The sequence below is a fragment of the Oncorhynchus nerka genome, linkage group LG8 (genome assembly GCF_034236695.1).
Source record: "Oncorhynchus nerka isolate Pitt River linkage group LG8, Oner_Uvic_2.0, whole genome shotgun sequence".
Classification (NCBI taxonomy): Eukaryota; Metazoa; Chordata; class Actinopteri; order Salmoniformes; family Salmonidae; genus Oncorhynchus; species Oncorhynchus nerka.
The window spans coordinates 63,618,203-63,638,509 of NC_088403.1; the positions used below are offsets into that span (position 1 = coordinate 63,618,203).

Here is a 20,307-nt window from a genome sequence, read left to right on the forward strand (position 1 = left end):
TTGCATCAAACATTTGAATCTCGGATTATTCAAAGTTATTCAAAGCAGAACTATGCTACCTCAACACACCTGTGCTGTAATTACAAGACAGGAAATAGATGTACAGAACAACACTGAGTACTCATAGATAACGGGTCTACATTTTATTATTTTATATTCAGTTCATTCAATTAATTCAACGGTAGCACAAAAGACAGAAAAATGTACTTTTCAAATTAATAATGATTATAATTAGGATGAAATCAATATGATCTGCTAATCGTCATTATATATATATATATATATATATATACTATTTAAATGCATATATCATAATCAACCTTTACCTCTGAAAGCCATACTGTACGGCAACTAGACTCAGCCACAAAATGATTTTTGTGGTCCGGGGGCCAGAACATAATTCTAATCATCTGCAAATTGACCACAGCTAAGCTCAAAAAGAGATTGTATTTTTCAAATACAATCATTTCAAACCTTGACTTTACCGAGGCACCATTACCTACGTCTCTTTATTTATTCGTGGGAAAACTTGGGAACAGATTTACTGGGGCTGAATTTCTGGTGATTTTACAATCTCCTTCGACCGGTTTTGGCCGTCTGTTGCCGACGGTTTTGGCCCCGCCGTCTGTTGCCGACCGGTTTTGGCCCGTGGGCCGCCGTCTGTTGCCGACCGGTTTTTGCCCGCGGGCCGTCTGTTGCCGACCGGTTTTGGCCCGTGGGCCGCCGTCTGTTGCCGACCGGTTTTGGCCCGCGGGCCGTCTGTTGCCGACTCCTGGTAAAGTAGCCTTGTTTGTACTGTCTTACATCCACTTTGCATTACCTCTGATAACGTTAAGTCTGACATCTCCTGTCTACACAGACAGGATAAAGAGCCTAACGTTGTGTCAGCAGAACTATTCAAATGTTACATTTAAGTTATGGAAAGATTATTTCCTCAACGTTTGTAGTAATGCATCATTCTTTCAAGTCTGGCAGATTGCCAACCTACAAAGAGCTGTGTGGGGCTTTGAAGGTAGACTATCTGTAAGCAAATGTTGCCTAAACGTTGCAGAAATGTTAGTGTTGCGATGTTATGGCAACCTTTACATTACAGCGATGTTACGGCAACCTTTACATTACAGCGATGTCATGGCAACCTTTACACTACAGCGATGTTATGGCAACCTTTACATTACAGCGATGTTACGGCAACCTTTACACTACAGCGATGTCATGGCAACCTTTACATTACAGCGATGTCATGGCAACCTTTACATTACAGCGATGTTATGGCAACCTTTACATTACAGCGATGTCATGGCAACCTTTACATTACAGCGATGTCATGGCAACCTTTACACTACAGCGATGTCATGGCAACCTTTACATTACAGCAATGTTATGGCAACCTTTACATTACAGCGATGTCATGGCAACCTTTACATTACAGCGATGTTATGGCAACCTTTACATTACAGCAAATTTACGTGGAGATGTAGCTTTTTTTGTGGACCATAAAGCAAAAGAACCTGGTTCTGGTTCTCAAAAAGCTACCTCTACCTCTACCTCTCACAAGCTTGTGCAATTCAGTGCATCGAGACGCATGTAAATACATGTAGTGTGTGTGTGTGTTAGGGTGTGTGTGTGTTAGAGTGTGTGTGTGTGTTAGAGTGTGTGTGTGTGTCTGTGTGTATTAGAGTGTGTGTGTGTGTCTGTGTGTATTAGAGTGTGTGTGTGTGTCTGTGTGTATTAGAGTGGGTGTGTGTGTGTGTGTATTAGAGTGTGTGTGTGTCTGTGTGTATTAGAGTGTGTGTGTGTGTGTCTATGTGTATTAGAGTGTGTGTGTGTCTGTGTGTCTGTGTGTGTATATGTGTGTATTAGAGTGTGTGTGTGTCTGTGTGTATTAGTGTGTGTGTGTATTAGAGTGTGTGTGTGTGTGTGTCTGTGTGTATTAGTGTGTGTGTGTGTCTGTGTGTATTAGAGTGTGTGTGTGTATTAGAGTGTGTGTGTCTGTGTGTATTAGAGTGTGTGTGTCTGTGTGTATTAGAGTGTGTGTGTGTGTATTAGAGTGTGTGTGTCTGTGTGTATTAGTGTGTGTGTGTCTGTGTCTATTAGTGTGTGTGTGTCTGTGTGTATTAGTGTGTGTGTGTCTGTGTCTATTAGTGTGTGTGTGTCTGTGTCTATTAGTGTGTGTGTGTCTGTGTGTATTAGAGTGTGTGTGTGTCTGTGTGTATTAAAGTGTATTAGAGTGTGTGTGTCTGTGTGTATTAGTGTGTGTGTCTGTGTGTATTAGAGTGTGTGTGTCTGTGTGTATTAGAGTGTGTGTGTCTGTGTGTATTAGTGTGTGTGTGTCTGTGTGTATTAGAGTGTGTGTGTGTGTGTATTAGAGTGTGTGTGTCTGTGTGTATTAGTGTGTGTGTGTCTGTGTGTATTAGAGTGTGTGTGTCTGTGTGTATTAGAGTGTGTGTGTCTGTGTCCTCACAGTCTGTTCTATGAGTTGTTGTTTAATCAGTGTTTAAAGGTCATTCTGCTGTTTGCTGCCTAACAGAAGATGGAAGGGAGTTCTATGTGATCGTGTCTCTGTTTAATAATACTGTGAGTTGCTGTGAATTCCTTTTGGACTTTGGGACATGGTGGCATGTCTTGTTGGGTATGTATGGGGTGTCTGAAGAGACCCCTGGTGGCATGTCTTGTTGGGTATGTATGGGGTGTCTGAAGAGACCCCTGGTGGCATGTCTTGTTGGGTATGTATGGGGTGTCTGAAGAGACCCCTGGTGGCATGTCTTGTTGGGTATGTATGGGGTGTCTGAAGAGACCCCTGGTGGCATGTCTTGTTGGGTATGTATGGGGTGTCTGAAGAGACCCCTAGTGGCATGTCTTGTTGGGTATGTATGGGGTGTCTGAAGAGACCCCTGGTGGCATGTCTTGTTGGGTATGTATGGGGTGTCTGAAGAGACCCCTGGTGGCATGTCTTGTTGGGTATGTATGGGGTGTCTGAAGAGACCCCTGGTGGCATGTCTTGTTGGGTATGTATGGGGTGTCTGAAGAGACCCCTGCTGGCATGTCTTGTTGGGTATGTATGGGGTGTCTGAAGAGACCCCTGCTGGCATGTCTTGTTGGGTATGTATGGGGTGTCTGAAGAGACCCCTGGTGGCATGTCTTGTTGGGTATGTATGGGGTGTCTGAAGAGACCCCTGGTGGCATGTCTTGTTGGGTATGTATGGGGTGTCTGAAGAGACCCCTGGTGGCATGTCTTGTTGGGTATGTATGGGGTGTCTGAAGAGACCCCTGCTGGCATGTCTTGTTGGGTATGTATGGGGTGTCTGAAGAGACCCCTAGTAGCATGTCTTGTTGGGTATGTATGGGGTGTCTGAAGAGACCCCTGGTGGCATGTCTTGTTGGGTATGTATGGGGTGTCTGAAGAGACCCCTGGTGGCATGTCTTGTTGGGTATGTATGGGGTGTCTGAAGAGACCCCTGGTGGCATGTCTTGTTGGGTATGTATGGGGTGTCTGAAGAGACCCCTGCTGGCATGTCTTGTTGGGTATGTATGGGGTGTCTGAAGAGACCCCTAGTGGCATGTCTTGTTGGGTATGTATGGGGTGTCTGAAGAGACCCCTGGTGGCATGTCTTGTTGGGTATGTATGGGGTGTCTGAAGAGACCCCTGGTGGCATGTCTTGTTGGGTATGTATGGGGTGTCTGAGGAGACCCCTGGTGGCATGTCTTGTTGGGTATGTATGGGGTGTCTGAAGAGACCCCTGGTAGCATGTCTTGTTGGGTATGTATAGGGTGTCTGAAGAGACCCCTGGTGGCATGTCTTGTTGGGTATGTATGGGGTGTCTGAAGAGACCCCTGGTGGCATGTCTTGTTGGGTATGTATGGGGTGTCTGAAGAGACCCCTAGTGGCATGTCTTGTTGGGTATGTATGGGGTGTCTGAAGAGACCCCTGGTGGCATGTCTTGTTGGGTATGTATGGGGTGTCTGAAGAGACCCCTGGTGGCATGTCTTGTTGGGTATGTATGGGGTGTCTGAGGAGACCCCTGGTGGCATGTCTTGTTGGGTATGTATGGGGTGTCTGAAGAGACCCCTGGTGGCATGTCTTGTTGGGTATGTATAGGGTGTCTGAAGAGACCCTGGTGGCATGTCTTGTTGGGTATGTATGGGGTGTCTGAAGAGACCCCTGGTGGCATGTCTTGTTGGGTATGTATAGGGTGTCTGAAGAGACCCCTGGTGGCATGTCTTGTTGGGTATGTATGGGGTGTCTGAAGAGACCCCTGGTGGCATGTCTTGTTGGGTATGTATAGGGTGTCTGAAGAGACCCCTGGTGGCATGTCTTGTTGGGTATGTATGGGGTGTCTGAAGAGACCCCTGGTGGCATGTCTTGTTGGGTATGTATGGGGTGTCTGAAGAGACCCCTAGTGGCATGTCTTGTTGGGTATGTATGGGGTGTCTGAAGAGACCCCTGGTGGCATGTCTTGTTGGGTATGTATAGGGTGTCTGAAGAGACCCCTGGTGGCATGTCTTGTTGGGTATGTATGGGGTGTCTGAAGAGACCCCTGGTGGCATGTCTTGTTGGGTATGTATAGGGTGTCTGAAGAGACCCCTGGTGGCATGTCTTGTTGGGTATGTATGGGGTGTCTGAAGAGACCCCTGGTGGCATGTCTTGTTGGGTATGTATAGGGTGTCTGAAGAGACCCCTGGTGGCATGTCTTGTTGGGTATGTATGGGGTGTCTGAGCTGAATGTTATTTGATGATGCAGACAATCTGCAGTTTTCATCACAGTAATTTTTTTTCTCATAAAAACTAGAAGAAAAGTAGTTAATTTCTCGTTAATCCTCAACCAGGAAAGTTGATGTTAGTTGATGTTGATGTTAGTTGTACATGGGCCTTTAAAGGTGATGCTCTGTTTTGAGCTACAGCTTTTGCTTGGTCTTTCTTTGATACACTTGACCATATTGGCGGACGGTTATCAAGGTCAGACAAGATCAGAGCCTGAACAACTAGTTCAGTTGATCTTTGTGTCAAAAATACTGAACATGTTTTTATAACAAACATAGGAGTTTTTATAACAAGCTAAGAGTTTAGCTTCCTCAACTTGCTCAATGGGGAAAAGGGGGGATACCTAGTCAGTTGTCCAACTGAATGTATTAAACTGAAATGTGTCTTCCGCATTTAACCCAACCCCTCTGAATCAGAGAGGTGCAGGGGGGCTGCCTTAATCCACATCCACGTCTTCCTCATTTAACCCAACCCCTCTGAATCAGAGAGGTGCAGGGGGGCTGCCTTAATCCACATCCACGTCTTCCTCATTTAACCCAACCCCTCTGAATCAGAGAGGTGCAGGGGGGCTGCCTTAATCCACATCCACGTCTTCCTCATTTAACCCAACCCCTCTGAGTCAGAGTGGTGCAGGGGGCTGCCTTAATCCACATCCACGTCTTCCTCATTTAACCCAACCCCCTCTGAATCAGATAGGTGCAGGGGGCTGCCTTAATCGACATCCACGTCTTCCTCACCCTTTATGTACAATTCCAGTTTAGGTTTAGGTCTTAGAGAATGTTTTTGAACCAAACACAATGCTTTTAGTTCTATATTTATTAAAACCCAGTTCCTTATTAACGACCCATTCTGATACTAACTGTAACTAGAATTTCAGTGAGCTCACTGGCTTTGGGTGCTGACATGTAGACTGTGGAATCATCAGCATTAGTCATTGTAGCTTTGTGTAAGACCCGTGGCAACTCATTTGTAATAATAGAGAAGAGGAAGGGCCCAAGTCAACTGCCCTGAGGGACACCGCACTGTACATATCTGATGTTAGAGAAGCTTCCATTGAAGAACACTCTCTGGGTCCTATTGGATAAATAACATTCCAACCCAATGGAATGTTATTTATCCAACATTCTAACCCAATGGAATGTTATTTATCCAACATTCTAACCCAATGGAATGTTTTTATCCAACATTCTAACCCAGTGGAATGTTTTTATCCAACATTCTAACCCAGTCCAATGGCAGGTGATGTAAAAACATAGCGAGTGAGTTTCTTCAATAAACATCAAAGGATACAATGAAATCTAACATTTCAGCTCCGACTATTATCTTGCTATCCATTTCTTTTAACCAATCATCAGTCATCTGAGTCAGTGCCGTACAAGTTGAGTGCCCTTCTCTATAGGCATGCTGAAAGTCAGGAGTTAACTTGTTCTCTGAAAAATTGCATTGTATTTGGTCAAACACAATTGCCTTCATCAGTTTAATAAGAACAGGCAGCAAACTGATTGGTCGGTTGTTAGAGCCAGCAAAGGGTGCTTTACTATTTTTAGGCAGTGGAATTGGTTTAACTTCCTTCCACGCCTGTGGACACACCCACTCCTTTAGGCTTTGGTTAAAGACAGAGCAAATAGGGGTGGCGATACAGTCTGCTACCGTTCTCTATAGTTTACCATCTAGGTTGTCTGTACCTGGTGGTAATACAGTCTGCTACCATTCTCTATAGTTTACCATCTAGGTTGTCTATACCTGGTGGTAATACAGTCTGCTAGTATTCTCTATAGTTTACCCATCTAGGTTGTCTATACCTGGTGGTAATACAGTCTGCTACCGTTCTCTATAGTTTACCCATCTAGGTTGTCTATACCTGGTGGTAATACAGTCTGCTACCGTTCTCTATAGTTTACCCATCTAGGTTGTCTATACCTGGTGGTAATACAGTCTGCTACCGTTCTCTATAGTTTACCATCTAGGTTGTCTGTACCTGGTGGTAATACAGTCTGCTACCATTCTCTATAGTTTACCATCTAGGTTGTCTGTACCTGGTGGTAATACAGTCTGCTACCGTTCTCTATAGTTTACCATCTAGGTTGTCTATACCTGGTGGTAATACAGTCTGCTACCGTTCTCTATAGTTTACCCATATAGGTTGTCTATATCTGGTGGTAATACAGTCTGCTACCATTCTCTATAGTTTACCCATCATGGTTGTCTATACCTGGTGGTAATACAGTCTGCTACCATTCTCTATAGGTTCCCATAATGGCTGTCTATATCTGGTGGTAATACAGTCTGCTACCATTCTCTATAGGTTCCCATCATGGCTGTATATATCTGGTGGTAATACAGTCTGCTAGTATTCTCTATAGGTTCCCATAATGGCTGTCTATATCTGGTGGTAATACAGTCTGCTACCATTCTCTATAGGTTCCCATCATGGCTGTATATATCTGGTGGTAATACAGTCTGCTACCATTCTCTATAGGTTCCCATCATGGCTGTATATATCTGGTGGTAATACAGTCTGCTAGTATTCTCTATAGTTCCCCATCATGGTTGTCTGTACCTATAGGCTTATCATTATTGATAGATAACAATGGTTTCTCCACCTCTCCAACACTAACTTGACCAAATTGAAAACAGCAACACCTTTTTCATTATTAGATATTTTATATAAACATATAATGGTTCACTTGTTCAATGTTTTAATTTCACCTCTGAGTTTTTCCACTTTACTAGTGAAATACTCATTGAAATGATTGGTTAATATCAAAAGGTTTTGTTATAAATTATCCATAAACTTCAATGAACGATGGAAATGAATTGGGTTGAATTGGGCCCATGATATAATTTAAGGTGCTCCAAAGCCTTTTCCATTGTGTTTTATGTCATTTATCTTGGTTTGGAAATATCATTTTTATTTATTGATTTTTGTTAAGTTTAGTCACAAAAAGTCTCAAGTTACAGAATGTCAACCAATCAGCTGAGCAGCCTGACTTGTATGTCACCTCTTTTTCATTGTGTCTTTGAACCAAACAATTCTTAAATTCATCATCAATCCAGGAGCCCTAACAGTTCTTACAGTTATATATACTAACAGGTGCTGGGCAACAACTGGCAGGAATATTTCTACAAATACTTCCAGTACTGCATCTCGATTCCCTTCCTCATACACACCTGGATTCCCTTCCTCATACACACCTGGATTCCCTTCCTCATACACACCTGGATCCCCTTCCTCATACACACCTGGATTCCCTTCCTCATACACACCTGGATCCCCTTCCTCATACACACCTGGATTCCCTTCCTCCACACCTGGATTCCCTTCCTCACACACCTGGATTCCCTTCCTCATACACACCTGGATTCCCTTCCTCATACACACCTCATACACACCTGGATTCCCTTCCTCATACACACACCTGGATTCCTTCCTCATGCACACCTGGATTCCCTTCCTCATACACACCTGGATTCCCTTCTCATACACACCTGGATTCCCTTCCTCATACACACCTGGATCCCCTTCCTCCTACATACATTCCCACCTGGATTCCCTCCTCATACACACCTGGATCCCCTTCCTCATTCACCTCCCCTTCCTCATACACACCTGGATTCCCTTCCTCATACACACCTGGATTCCCTTCCTCATACACACCTGGATTCCCTTCCTCATACACACCTGGATTCCCTTCCTCATACACACCTGGATCCCCTTCCTCATACACACCTGGATCCCCTTCCTCATACACACCTGGATTCCCTTCCTCATACACACCTGGATTCCCTTCCTCATACACACCTGGATCCCCTTCCTCATACACACCTGGATTCCCTTCCTCATACACACCTGGATTCCCTTCCTCATACACACCTGGATTCCCTTCCTCATACACACCAGGATTCCCTTCCTCATACACATCAGACCAACATACATTTTATACATCGTCAACAGAAGAGTCCTAGAAAATTTTTTTTATGATCTCTTCAAATTGCCAAAAGGCCCAACCTTTGTCATTTTGGCTTTCCTCGTTATTGACACAATGGCACTGTCACTACAACCAACCAATGTTTGAGTCAACAAAAGCAGTTTACTTACTAAAGTGGGCAAAAGCTGAAACACATCTGACAACCACACAGGCTAGAAGCAACATACAGCACACCATCTTGGATTCAATCCAAATCTCAGACTTTGTAGTGAAGCACAAATTGGACAATGACAGTAATAACAACAAGGAAATCCACGTTGACTTGGACAAATTTTTCGACATTATTTTTTTCCTCACTGCACTTCATCTCTAAGACGGGACTGGCCTGGTCCACTGTCACTGTGCAAATAAACTCAGGGCGTGGGAGAGGGCAAAACCAAAAAGACTCAAAGATTTACCCAGAAATAGAGTTATCCATAGAGATTGGGATTGGAAATTTGGAGCTAAAATGGAGGATAGTTTGCAGAACTCTGTTATGTATATCTACGGCTTGCCCTGATATAAATTAATCAGACCAGACTCTTACATTTTAAACACAAGACATGCTTTCTCTTTCTTTTTTCAATAACTGACGGCATAATTCTTCAAACCGAGACAGAACTAGAATCCATAACCAGGAAGAGACAGACAGAACTAGAATCCATAACCAGGAAGAGACAGACAGAACTAGAATCCATAACCAGGAAGAGACAGACAGAACTAGAATCCCTAACCAGGAAGAGACAGACAGAACTAGAATCCATAACCAGGAAGAGACAGACAGAACTAGAATCCATAACCAGGAAGAGACAGACAGAACTAGAATCCATAACCAGGAAGAGACAGACAGAACTAGAATCCCTAACCAGGAAGAGACAGAACTAGAATCCCTAACCTAACCAGGAAGAGACAGACAGAACTAGAATCCATAACCAGGAAGAGACAGACAGAACTAGAATCCATAACCAGGAAGAGACAGACAGAACTAGAATCCATAACCAGGAAGAGACAGACAGAACTAGAATCCATAACCAGGAAGAGACAGACAGAACTAGAATCCATAACCAGGAAGAGACAGACAGAACTAGAATCCATAACCAGGAAGAGACAGACAGAACTAGAATCCATAACCAGGAAGAGACAGACAGAACTAGAATCCATAACCAGGAAGAGACAGACAGAACTAGAATCCATAACCAGGAAGAGACAGACAGAACTAGAATCCATAACCAGGAAGAGACAGACAGAACTAGAATCCATAACCAGGAAGAGACAGACAGAACTAGAATCCATAACCAGGAAGAGACAGACAGAACTAGAATCCATAACCAGGAAGAGACAGACAGAACTAGAATCCATAACCAGGAAGAGACAGACAGAACTAGAATCCATAACCAGGAAGAGACAGACAGAACTAGAATCCATAACCAGGAAGAGACAGACAGAACTAGAATCCATAACCAGGAAGAGACAGACAGAACTAGAATCCATAACCAGGAAGAGACAGACAGAACTAGAATCCATAACCAGGAAGAGAGAGGAGAGCAGAGATATGGGGGACGAGACATGAGAATGTCCGGAGCATACCAATTATAACATCATTGTTTATGCTAGCTAATCTACTGTATGTCTGTCTAAGATAGAAGCATGTCTTGTCTCTCTTACATTCCCAGGAAATGAATATTCAGAAGGAGTATTTAAACGTGCTACTGCTAATTATCTACATAAGAGGCTATTTCATGCAAATATTTGCATGATTGGTTGAGAGACAAATAAACAATCATCCTTCAGGGGTCTCATTGGTCAACAACTTCCTGAAAGTAACCTGATTGGTTGAGTGCAACTCTAACCAGAGTGTTTCTTCCTGGTCATGTTACCCTGCTCAGACATCGCATGCATCAACCAATGGCTGTGCCGTCATGCCCCAGATTGCTATAACGCATGTTGGGTAAAATACCTATCAAGGCGTTGTAAGATCTGGCATGTGTCAGCAATGTCTGAGCAGGGTAACACATCCTCAATGATCTGCTGATAAGAGTATATAGCACAGGAGGCTGGTGAGGGGAGGACGGCGCATAATAAAGTCCGTAACGGCGCGAATGGAACGGCATCAAACAACTGGAAACCATGGAAACCATGTGTTTGATGTTGCTGATACCATTCCACTGATTCCACTCCAGTCATTACCAAGAGCCCGTCCTCCCCAATTATGGTGCCACCAACCTCCTGTGGTTTATACAATGTATCTATCCTCACTACGGCTTCAGAATTATAGATATTACCGCAGGTAAAAAAGAACGTTCCATCACTGACTGTTTCAGGTCCTTGTTTCTTTACCATGAATAGAGTATGGAAGGTTTTCAGTGCAGTCAGTGTACAGTACAATGCAGTTATAGTATGAAGTTGATCATTGATATTGATAGCAATAAAAAAGTCTGTGGTCTCGTACGTTAGATGAACAATTCGTCATCAGAAACATGTTAGAAACATGCTGTATGTAAAAGTCCTTTTGAAGATGTGGCTTCAGAAAGTGCACATGAAGTTGGGCTCCACCCTCTGGTTTCCAGCCCTCAGATTGCAATAATGTAAGACTGAATGAGGTCTTGGTCTATTTCTGTTGTCGAAACGCTACCCCACTTCCTGTTTTTATTTACTTAACCTTTATTAAACTAGGCAAGTCAGTTAATAAGAACAAATTCTTATTTTACAATGACGGCCTACCCCAGTCAAACCCTCCCCTAACCCGGACGATGCTGGGCCAATTGTGCTCACGGCCGGTTGTAATACAGCCCGGGATCGAACCAGGGTCTGTAGTGACGCCTCTAGCACTGAGCCTTAGACCGCTGCGCCACTCGGGAGCAGAGACAGCTTGTGAGAAAGCGGTAGGAAATTAAACTGTGTGGCATGACAGGGAGTTTTGACAAGGTATCAAGAAAGTATGAAGAGAGATTAAGTATAACATGAAGGAAAAGGAAATTGCGAGTGTGTGAGAGATATATATATATATATAGAGAGAATTTGAGAGTGAGATTGAGAGAGTGTGAGAGAGAGTGAGAGTGAGAGTGAGAGCGAGAGAGAGCGAGAGAGAGTGTGAGAGAGAGAGAGAGAGAGAGTGTGAGAGAGAGTGAGAGTGAGAGAGTGAGTGAGAGAGAGAGAGAGAGATATGAAGAGGTATAATCAGTCAGCAACGGTAGGGGAAGTAGAGGAAGGTTGAAGGAGATTAATCAAGGAAGTGTTAAAAGACAGCCTGGCAGCAAACGTTTCTTAAATCTCACTGTGACATTTAAAGGACATTGGGTAACAACACCTTTCCAATGTCCTCTACCTTAAACCCCCTTAAAGGAATATAATGATCGTCTTGTTCTAGAACAGAATGTGAGTCCTGGAACCCCAGGGGACTTGACTGAACCCCAGGGGACTTGACTGAACCCCAGGGGACTTGACTGAACCCCAGGCAACTTGACTGAACCCCAGGGGACTTGACTGAACCCCAGGGGACTTGACTGAACCCCAGGCGACATGACTGAACCCCAGGCGACATGACTGAACCCCAGGGGACTTGACTGAACCCCAGGCGACTTGACTGAACCCCAGGCGACATGACTGAACCCCAGGCGACATGACTGAACCCCAGGCGACATGACTGAACCCCAGGGGACTTGACTGAACCCCAGGCGACATGACTGAACCCCAGACGACTTGACTGAACCCCAGGCGACATGACTGAACCCCAGGCGACATGACTGAACCCCAGGCGACATGACTGAACCCCAGACGACTTGACTGAACCCCAGGCGACATGACTGAACCCCAGGCGACATGACTGAACCCCAGGCGACATGACTGAACCCCAGGGGACATGACTGAACCCCAGGAGACTTGACTGAACCGCCAAGGCGTTCCAACCCCACAAAACACTGTTCCTAATCCAGTGGACCAAATAGGACCCCCATGGTGAACTTGAAAAACAAAAAACCCTTGAATATTAGCTGACCGCCACTTACCCTTGTAAAGCTAAAGTTACCCACACAGTCCAGGGAGAAGGGAAAGGGGGAAACCACTGGGTGGAGGTGAAAATAAAGTAGGATACAGAACTAGTGAATGTTACAGAGTGACTACACATGAAAACAATACATGAAAACACACGCTACTTTTTTATATTACGTGAGTGGTATCCTCTCTAACCTCCATAAACGATATGCGCTGCATTGTTCAAGTGATGAAATAAATTAAGTCAATTAATCTACGAGCTGACTGGCCTACGTCTGGAAATAAAATCAGAGCTCTTTATCAAATCAGATCCCACATCAGTGACACTTTAGATGTCTTTTAGAGAGGAACTCTTTCTCCAACTGGTCTCCCTGGGGTTTGTAGATGCTGTTGGCGCACCAGGAGAACCAGGCAATGATGGAGGCGATGGAGGCCTGGAGGACCAGCATCACCCCGTAGGTGGAGGCTAAGGTGGGGCCAGGGAGGTGTGGAGGGGTGGCCGGAGGCACCACCAGGACTGGGTGGAGAGTATAGCCCTCACCTCCCCGTTGATCATATGAAGTTCATCGAGAATGGACAGGAAGGTGCAGACGTGGAACCACTGGTGACTATGCCCCCAGATATCAAACCTACCCGGTGACAGTCGCTCAGGGATCTTGCTAATGTTGAACAGGGCTGACACCACCAGCCAGAAGCAGTGTCTGCAGAAGAACTGGGCCATGGAGGCGGAGGAGGAGAAGGAGGAGGAGCTCGGCAGGTAGGGGGAGGAGTGGAGGAGGCGGTAGAAGATGGGCGTGGAGGCCACGAGGAAGGGCAGAAGGAATACCAGGGTACGTATGATGTAGCGGTAGGTCCTCCAGCGCTGGCGGGTGTTGCAGCAGGCCAAGACACAGATGATGGCGACCAGGCAGGAGCTGGGGATGTACAAGGTCTCGAAAAACACGCTGAACTCTGGCATGGCCGAGGACAATGATGACGATGACGAAGAAGGGTCCTGGTGCGTGTTGTTGTGTCTCCCAATCCCCAATTCCAGGATCCCCGCTCTGGGGTGAATATAGTAGTAATAGGCCAACGAAGACCCGACGGTGTAAGCACTGATGGTCCCATAATCCACAAAGAAGCACACCTCCCTTATGACCAGAGACATGGAGTTGAGGAGGTGAGCCATGCTGCTAGCCATCAGCAGGCACAACACCCCCATGAAGTAGTTCCACAGCGGGTAGAAGAAAGGGTCGGAGGTGGGCGGAGCGCCCTCCAAACCGAACGGCTCCAGGAAGTAGAAGGCAAAGATGAAGACTGGCAGGAAATGGGTCCAGAAGTTGCCGGTCTCATTGGTGGGCTGAAAGGCCGAGAGCAGGCATTGGGCGAGGCTGTAGTTGGGGAAGCGGTAACCGGACAGGATGAAGCTCTCAGTGATGCGGGCTGGGACATCCGCGTGCCGCAGCAGGGGTGGCAGCAATTGGCCGCAATTCAAGAACATGATTGGACGAGGAGAAGGACGGACTGTTTGATGATTGGTTGGCTCCAATAAATCTCTGTTGAGAGGTTGAACACGCTCTACTTGCTCTGTCCTTAAAAGCACTTGTTCTTTTGTCGTCATTGCTATAATAATGCCCTCAGATCCTCTTGGCTGGCTTTTATTGATCTAGCTGTCAATCACAGCACGGTCCTCTTGATTATTGACAGACAGCATCTGATGTCATAATCCGCGATGATTTCCTGTCAATTCCTTTCTCATGCAAACCTTTGATCTCAATAACAGTGTCAAAACCAAATGCAAGTTTCATAAAGTGTAATCCTTATAGCACCATTCATGAAAATGGTTTTCATGACCATGAAATTCCCTGAGTCAGTAGAATTATTATTCCCACGTGAAATTAAAAAAAATGTCAGGTGTTATACAGGAAATGAACTTAAATCCAGTGCTTCAGAGGGACACTCGTGATAATTATGTCTCCTCTCAGTTGTTTCTTGACCCCCAGGTAAATCCAAAAGATTAGACACATCCAGCAATCAAGACCTTGATATAGGCTATCATTGCCTAATACACATTCACGCAGCCTTTATAATAACGCATCGTTTCCGTTATTCATCGGCAAAACTGAGTGAAAGGTACAGGAAGAAGACAAAAAATACGTCTCACTTCACGTACTTCAAGGTTCAATGGAGTTGAACGTCAATTGTTGTCTTTCAAAGCCAAAAGAAAAGTATCGGTACTCGAAATGTCATCCCTCTGAAACTAGGTCAGGTGGGTCATGCTGGGGTAGGCGGGGCTATCAGAGGAACTTCACACGGTTGAGCGCACTATTTATTATTCACGGTCTTTAGTCCAGAATTCTCCTCCCGGTTTAATTTGATCAAAGTCGCCATTGGTGCCAAATAAATCCCCCGGAGAATGTAGAGAGAAACAGGATGTGGCCGTAACTCTAGCCCTTGAAACAAGGTCACACACGTCCGTTCAAATATGCAGGTTTGTCTTACCTAATGGGAAAATAGTTCACACATGAATGGAGCCGTGTTCGTGTAAATTCGTGTTCATCTATTCTGCCATTTGTTTTTGTTTTCCAGTATGAAGATCTTCCGTTATTACCCAATTCGTTTCAAGTGGCTCCGACGCCGACCGGACAGCTTTTCCATTCCGTGAGCCGGTACTGACAGCTTGTAAATTCTGTAGGTCATGTGACTATCTCAACGAATACTTTTTTGACTTTCCCGTTCGTCCTTCGAAGTCCTTGATAAAGACGAACAGAGCGAGAGAAAACAGGGGATTGTTACAGAGTATAGCGTCAACATGCGTAGCGGTAGGCTGCTAAAAGGCTACCTTCCTCTTCCGTTACTCAAGACGGTCCGGTTGTTGTGATGTTTGTTTCTCCGTGGTTGTAGACTCTGAACAGTCTGTGCCGCTATCTGTTTAGAATGCGCCGTACAACCTGCTCAGATAATGCATTGTGCTGGTGCCGGTTGGAGGTGAATAGCCTCTCTCTCTCTCTCTGCGCCACACAGTTGTTCAGTGACACGCACTAGGCTACATCAGCAGGCAGCCGACAACAAAAAAAAGCGTTTGCATGTTTTTAACTATAAATAAAAGCTTTGACGTCATTCAAATGAAATAGACTCCTTTCCAGTATACGACATTATGACGTCACTCAACGTTGCGCGCGACTCTTGGCTGCAGTCAGAAAGCCATCGCCATCTGTGCCCGTTCAACAAAGCCTACATTTTACGTTTTTATAACTTCTTAACAAAATAACTTCTTGGGGGGTGGTTCTCATACCTTACAATTATGTTTTGATTCTTGCTTGAACAGTCGCTAAGATTATATTTGGTTGTGATCTTTGCAAAATAACTTGTTTTGGATGCATCAGTTGTTAACTAGAATGCTAACGCTCATTGACAGGCTGTAGCAAAACAGTAATTATACTGGTTGAGGTTGAAGTGTTTCTTAAAAAGTATAATGCAGTTGATTTGTGATGATGACACAAACATTATATCAAGCAGAATATTAATACGGTCCTTAAAATAATGCACTCATAAGAAACATGTCAATATAGGCGTTTTTTGCTGGCGTTCTATAAGAACTCACGTGGCCTAACCCAAAGGATTCATGAAGTAAAGCCCAACTGAAACATTGTAATCATAGCTGAGTGATAGACTGATTGTAACAAGCAAACAGTTGAAAGAATGATGTTACGTTGTAGCCCCACACTGCAAACCGTGAAAAACCAGAATGCATTGCAACAATATAATCCAGAAAACACCATTGGAGAAAAATCAAATGAAAAGTTCTCACGAACCTCATCAAAGTAATTCCATTAGACATGACATGGTTTCAACTTATACGTCATTCTCTACTGGGACAAGACAAGTGGGTGACCTCTTGGGGATAATGCAACTCCATAGCCCCCTACCCATCTCCACTAGCTGAGGACTCCACTGTGACATCATCAACTCCACAGCCCCCTACCCACCTCCACTAGTTGAGGACTCCACTGTGACATCATCATCTCCACTAGCTGAGGACTCCACTGTGACATCATCAACTCCATAGCCCCCTACCCACCTCCACTAGTTGAGGACTCCACTGTGACATCATCATCTCCACTAGCTGAGGACTCCACTGTGACATCATCAACTCCATAGCCCCCTACCCACCTCCACTAGTTGAGGACTCCACTGTGACATCATCATCTCCACTAGCTGAGGACTCCACTGTGACATCATCATCTCCACTAGTTGAGGACTCCACTGTGACATCATCATCTCCACTAGTTGAGGACTCCACTGTGACATCATCATCTCCACTAGTTGAGGACTCCACTGTGACATCATCATCTCCACTAGCTGAGGACTCCACTGTGACATCATCATCTCCACTAGTTGAGGACTCCACTGTGACATCATCAACTCCACAGCCCCCTACCCATCTCCACTAGCTGAGTACTCCACTGTGACATCATCAACTCCACAGCCCCCTACCCATCTCCACTAGCTGAGGACTCCACTGTGACATCATCTCCACTAGCTGAGGACTCCACTGTGACATCATCTCCACTAGCTGAGTACTCCACTGTGACATCATCAACTCCATAGCCCCCTACCCATCTCCACTAGCTGAGGACTCCACTGTGACATCATCTCCACTAGCTGAGGACTCCACTGTGACATCATCTCCACTAGCTGAGTACTCCACTGTGACATCATCTCCACTAGCTGAGCTGACATCATCTCCACTGTGACTCCACTGTGACACATCATCTCCACTAGCTGAGGACTCCAGGACATCATCAACTCCACAGCCCCCTACCCACCTCCACTAGTGACTCCATCATCATCTCCACTAGCTGAGGACTCCACTGTGACATCATCAACTCCACAGCCCCCTACCCATCTCCACTAGCTGAGGACTCCACTGTGACATCATTATCTCCACTAGCTGAGGACTCCACTGTGACATCATCAACTCCACAGCCCCCTACCAATCTCCACTAGCTGAGGACTCCACTGTGACATCATCAACTCCACAGCCCCCTACCCACCTCCACTAGTTGAGGACTCCACTGTGACATCATCATCTCCACTAGCTGAGGACTCCACTGTGACATCATCAACTCCATAGCCCCCTACCCACCTCCACTAGTTGAGGACTCCACTGTGACATCATCATCTCCACTAGCTGAGGACTCCACTGTGACATCATCACTCAGCCCCCTCTCCACTAGTTGAGGACTCCACTGTGACATCATCATCTCCACTAGCTGAGGACTCCACTGTGACATCATCATCTCCACTAGCTGAGGACTCCACTGTGACATCATCATCTCCACTAGTTGAGGACTCCACTGTGACATCATCTCCACTAGTTGAGGACTCCACTGTGACATCATCATCTCCACTAGCTGAGGACTCCACTGTGACATCATCATCTCCACTAGTTGAGGACTCCACTGTGACATCATCAACTCCACAGCCCCCTACCCATCTCCACTAGCTGAGTACTCCACTGTGACATCATCAACTCCACAGCCCCCTACCCATCTCCACTAGCTGAGGACTCCACTGTGACATCATCTCCACTAGCTGAGGACTCCACTGTGACATCATCTCCATCTGAGTACTCCACTGTGACATCATCACTCCAGCCCCCTACCCATCTCCACTAGCTGAGGACTCCACTGTGACATCATCTCCACTAGCTGAGGACTCCACTGTGACATCATCTCCACTAGCTGAGTACTCCACTGTGACATCATCTCCACTAGCTGAGGACTCCACTGTGACATCATCATCTCCACTAGCTGAGGACTCCACTGTGACATCATCAACTCCACAGCCCCCTACCCACCTCCACTAGTTGAGGACTCCACTGTGACATCATTATCTCCACTAGCTGAGGACTCCACTGTGACATCATCAACTCCACTCCACTAGCTGAGGACTCCACTGTGACATCATTATCTCCACTAGCTGAGGACTCCACTGTGACATCATCAACTCCACAGCCCCCTACCAATCTCCACTAGCTGAGGACTCCACTGTGACACCATCATCTCCACTAGCTGAGTACTCCACTGTGACATCATCAACTCCATAGCCCCCTACCCACCTCCACTAGTTGAGGACTCCACTGTGACATCATTATCTCCACTAGCTGAGGACTCCACTGTGACATCATCTCCACTAGCTGAGGACTCCACTGTGACATCATCAACTCCACAGCCCCCTACCCATCTCCACTAGCTGAGTACTCCACTGTGACATCATCAACTCCATAGCCCCCTACCCATCTCCACTAGCTGAGGACTCCACTGTGACATCATCTCCACTAGCTGAGGACTCCACTGTGACATCATCTCCACTAGCTGAGGACTCCACTGTGACATCATCTCCACTAGCTGAGGACTCCACTGTGACATCATCTCCACTAGCTGAGGACTCCACTGTGACATCATCAACTCCATAGCCCCCAACCTACCCACCCATCCCCCCGTATGTCAGACAGTGTGTCATATAAATAAATAAAATAATGGTCAATCTTCCTGATTATTTCAAAGTGGCAGCCAGCCATGTGGATAATTTAGTTTCTTTGTTTTCAGAGCAGTTCAGAACGTGCTGTGACATTTCACATGATCACATATAGCATACACAACAGCCTCTGTCTGAGGTTAACTGAACTGTGAGGGACTAAACAAACTGAACTAGAATCATTTGGTGGCACACAGAGGCCATTGATTTACAAGCACGTTATTTAGAATTCATTAAATTCATTAACTGTTCAGGAATCAGTTGTCTCCAAAATCCTGTTGGGTGATGATGGGATGGGCCAGGTTTTTATGGATAGGGAGGGAGCATATGGATGGATAGGGAGGGAGCATATGGATGGATAGGGAGGGAGCATATGGATGGATAGAGAGGGAGCATATGGATGGATAGGGAGGGAGCATATGGATGGATAGGGAGGGAGCATATGGATGGATAGAGAGGGAGCATATGGATGGATAGGGAGGGCATGGATGGATAGGAGAGGGGCATATGGATGGATAGGAGGAGCATATGGATGGATAGGGAGGGAGCATATGGATGGATAGGAGAGGGAGCATATGGATGGATAGAGAGGGAGCATATGGATGGATAGAGAGGGAGCATATGGATGGATAGAGAGGGAGCATATGGATGGATAGAGAGGGAGCATATGGATGGATAGGGAGGGAGCATATGGATGGATAGAGAGGGAGCATATGGATGGATAGGGAGGGAGGAGCATATGGATGGATAGAGAGGGAGCATATGGATGGATAGAGAGGGAGGGCATATGGATGGATAGAGAGGGAGCATATGGATGGATAGGGAGGAGCATATGGATGGATAGAGAGGAGCATATGGATGGATAGGGAGGAGCATATGGATGGATAGAGAGGGAGCATATGGATGGATAGAGAGGAGCATATGGATGGATAGGAGGGAGCATATGGATGGATAGAGAGGGAGCATATGGATGGATAGAGAGGGAGCATATGGATGGATAGAGAGGGAGCATATGGATGGATAGGGAGGGAGCATATGGATGGATGAGGAGCATATGGATGGATAGGG

At 45.7% G+C, this 20,307-nt stretch overlaps 1 protein-coding gene and 1 long non-coding RNA gene across 2 annotated transcripts; both read right to left on the minus strand.

Moving 5' to 3' along the window:
- Positions 1–6,977: 6,977 nt before the first annotated feature.
- LOC135572969 (uncharacterized) lies at positions 6,978–8,136 on the minus strand. Its single transcript, XR_010464602.1, has 2 exons — positions 8,094–8,136; positions 6,978–8,050 (listed from the first exon to the last, which is right to left on the minus strand). It is a non-coding gene; the product is annotated as an uncharacterized LOC135572969 (long non-coding RNA).
- Positions 8,137–11,042: 2,906 nt separating this feature from the next.
- On the minus strand, positions 11,043–16,775 carry paqr9 (progestin and adipoQ receptor family member 9). The gene is given in 2 exon segments (XM_029650174.2): positions 11,043–13,235; positions 13,238–16,775. Coding segments are annotated over 2 exon segments (1,281 nt in total). The 5' UTR covers positions 14,318–16,775; the 3' UTR covers positions 11,043–13,034.
- Between the last annotated feature and the right edge of the window lie 3,532 nt (positions 16,776–20,307).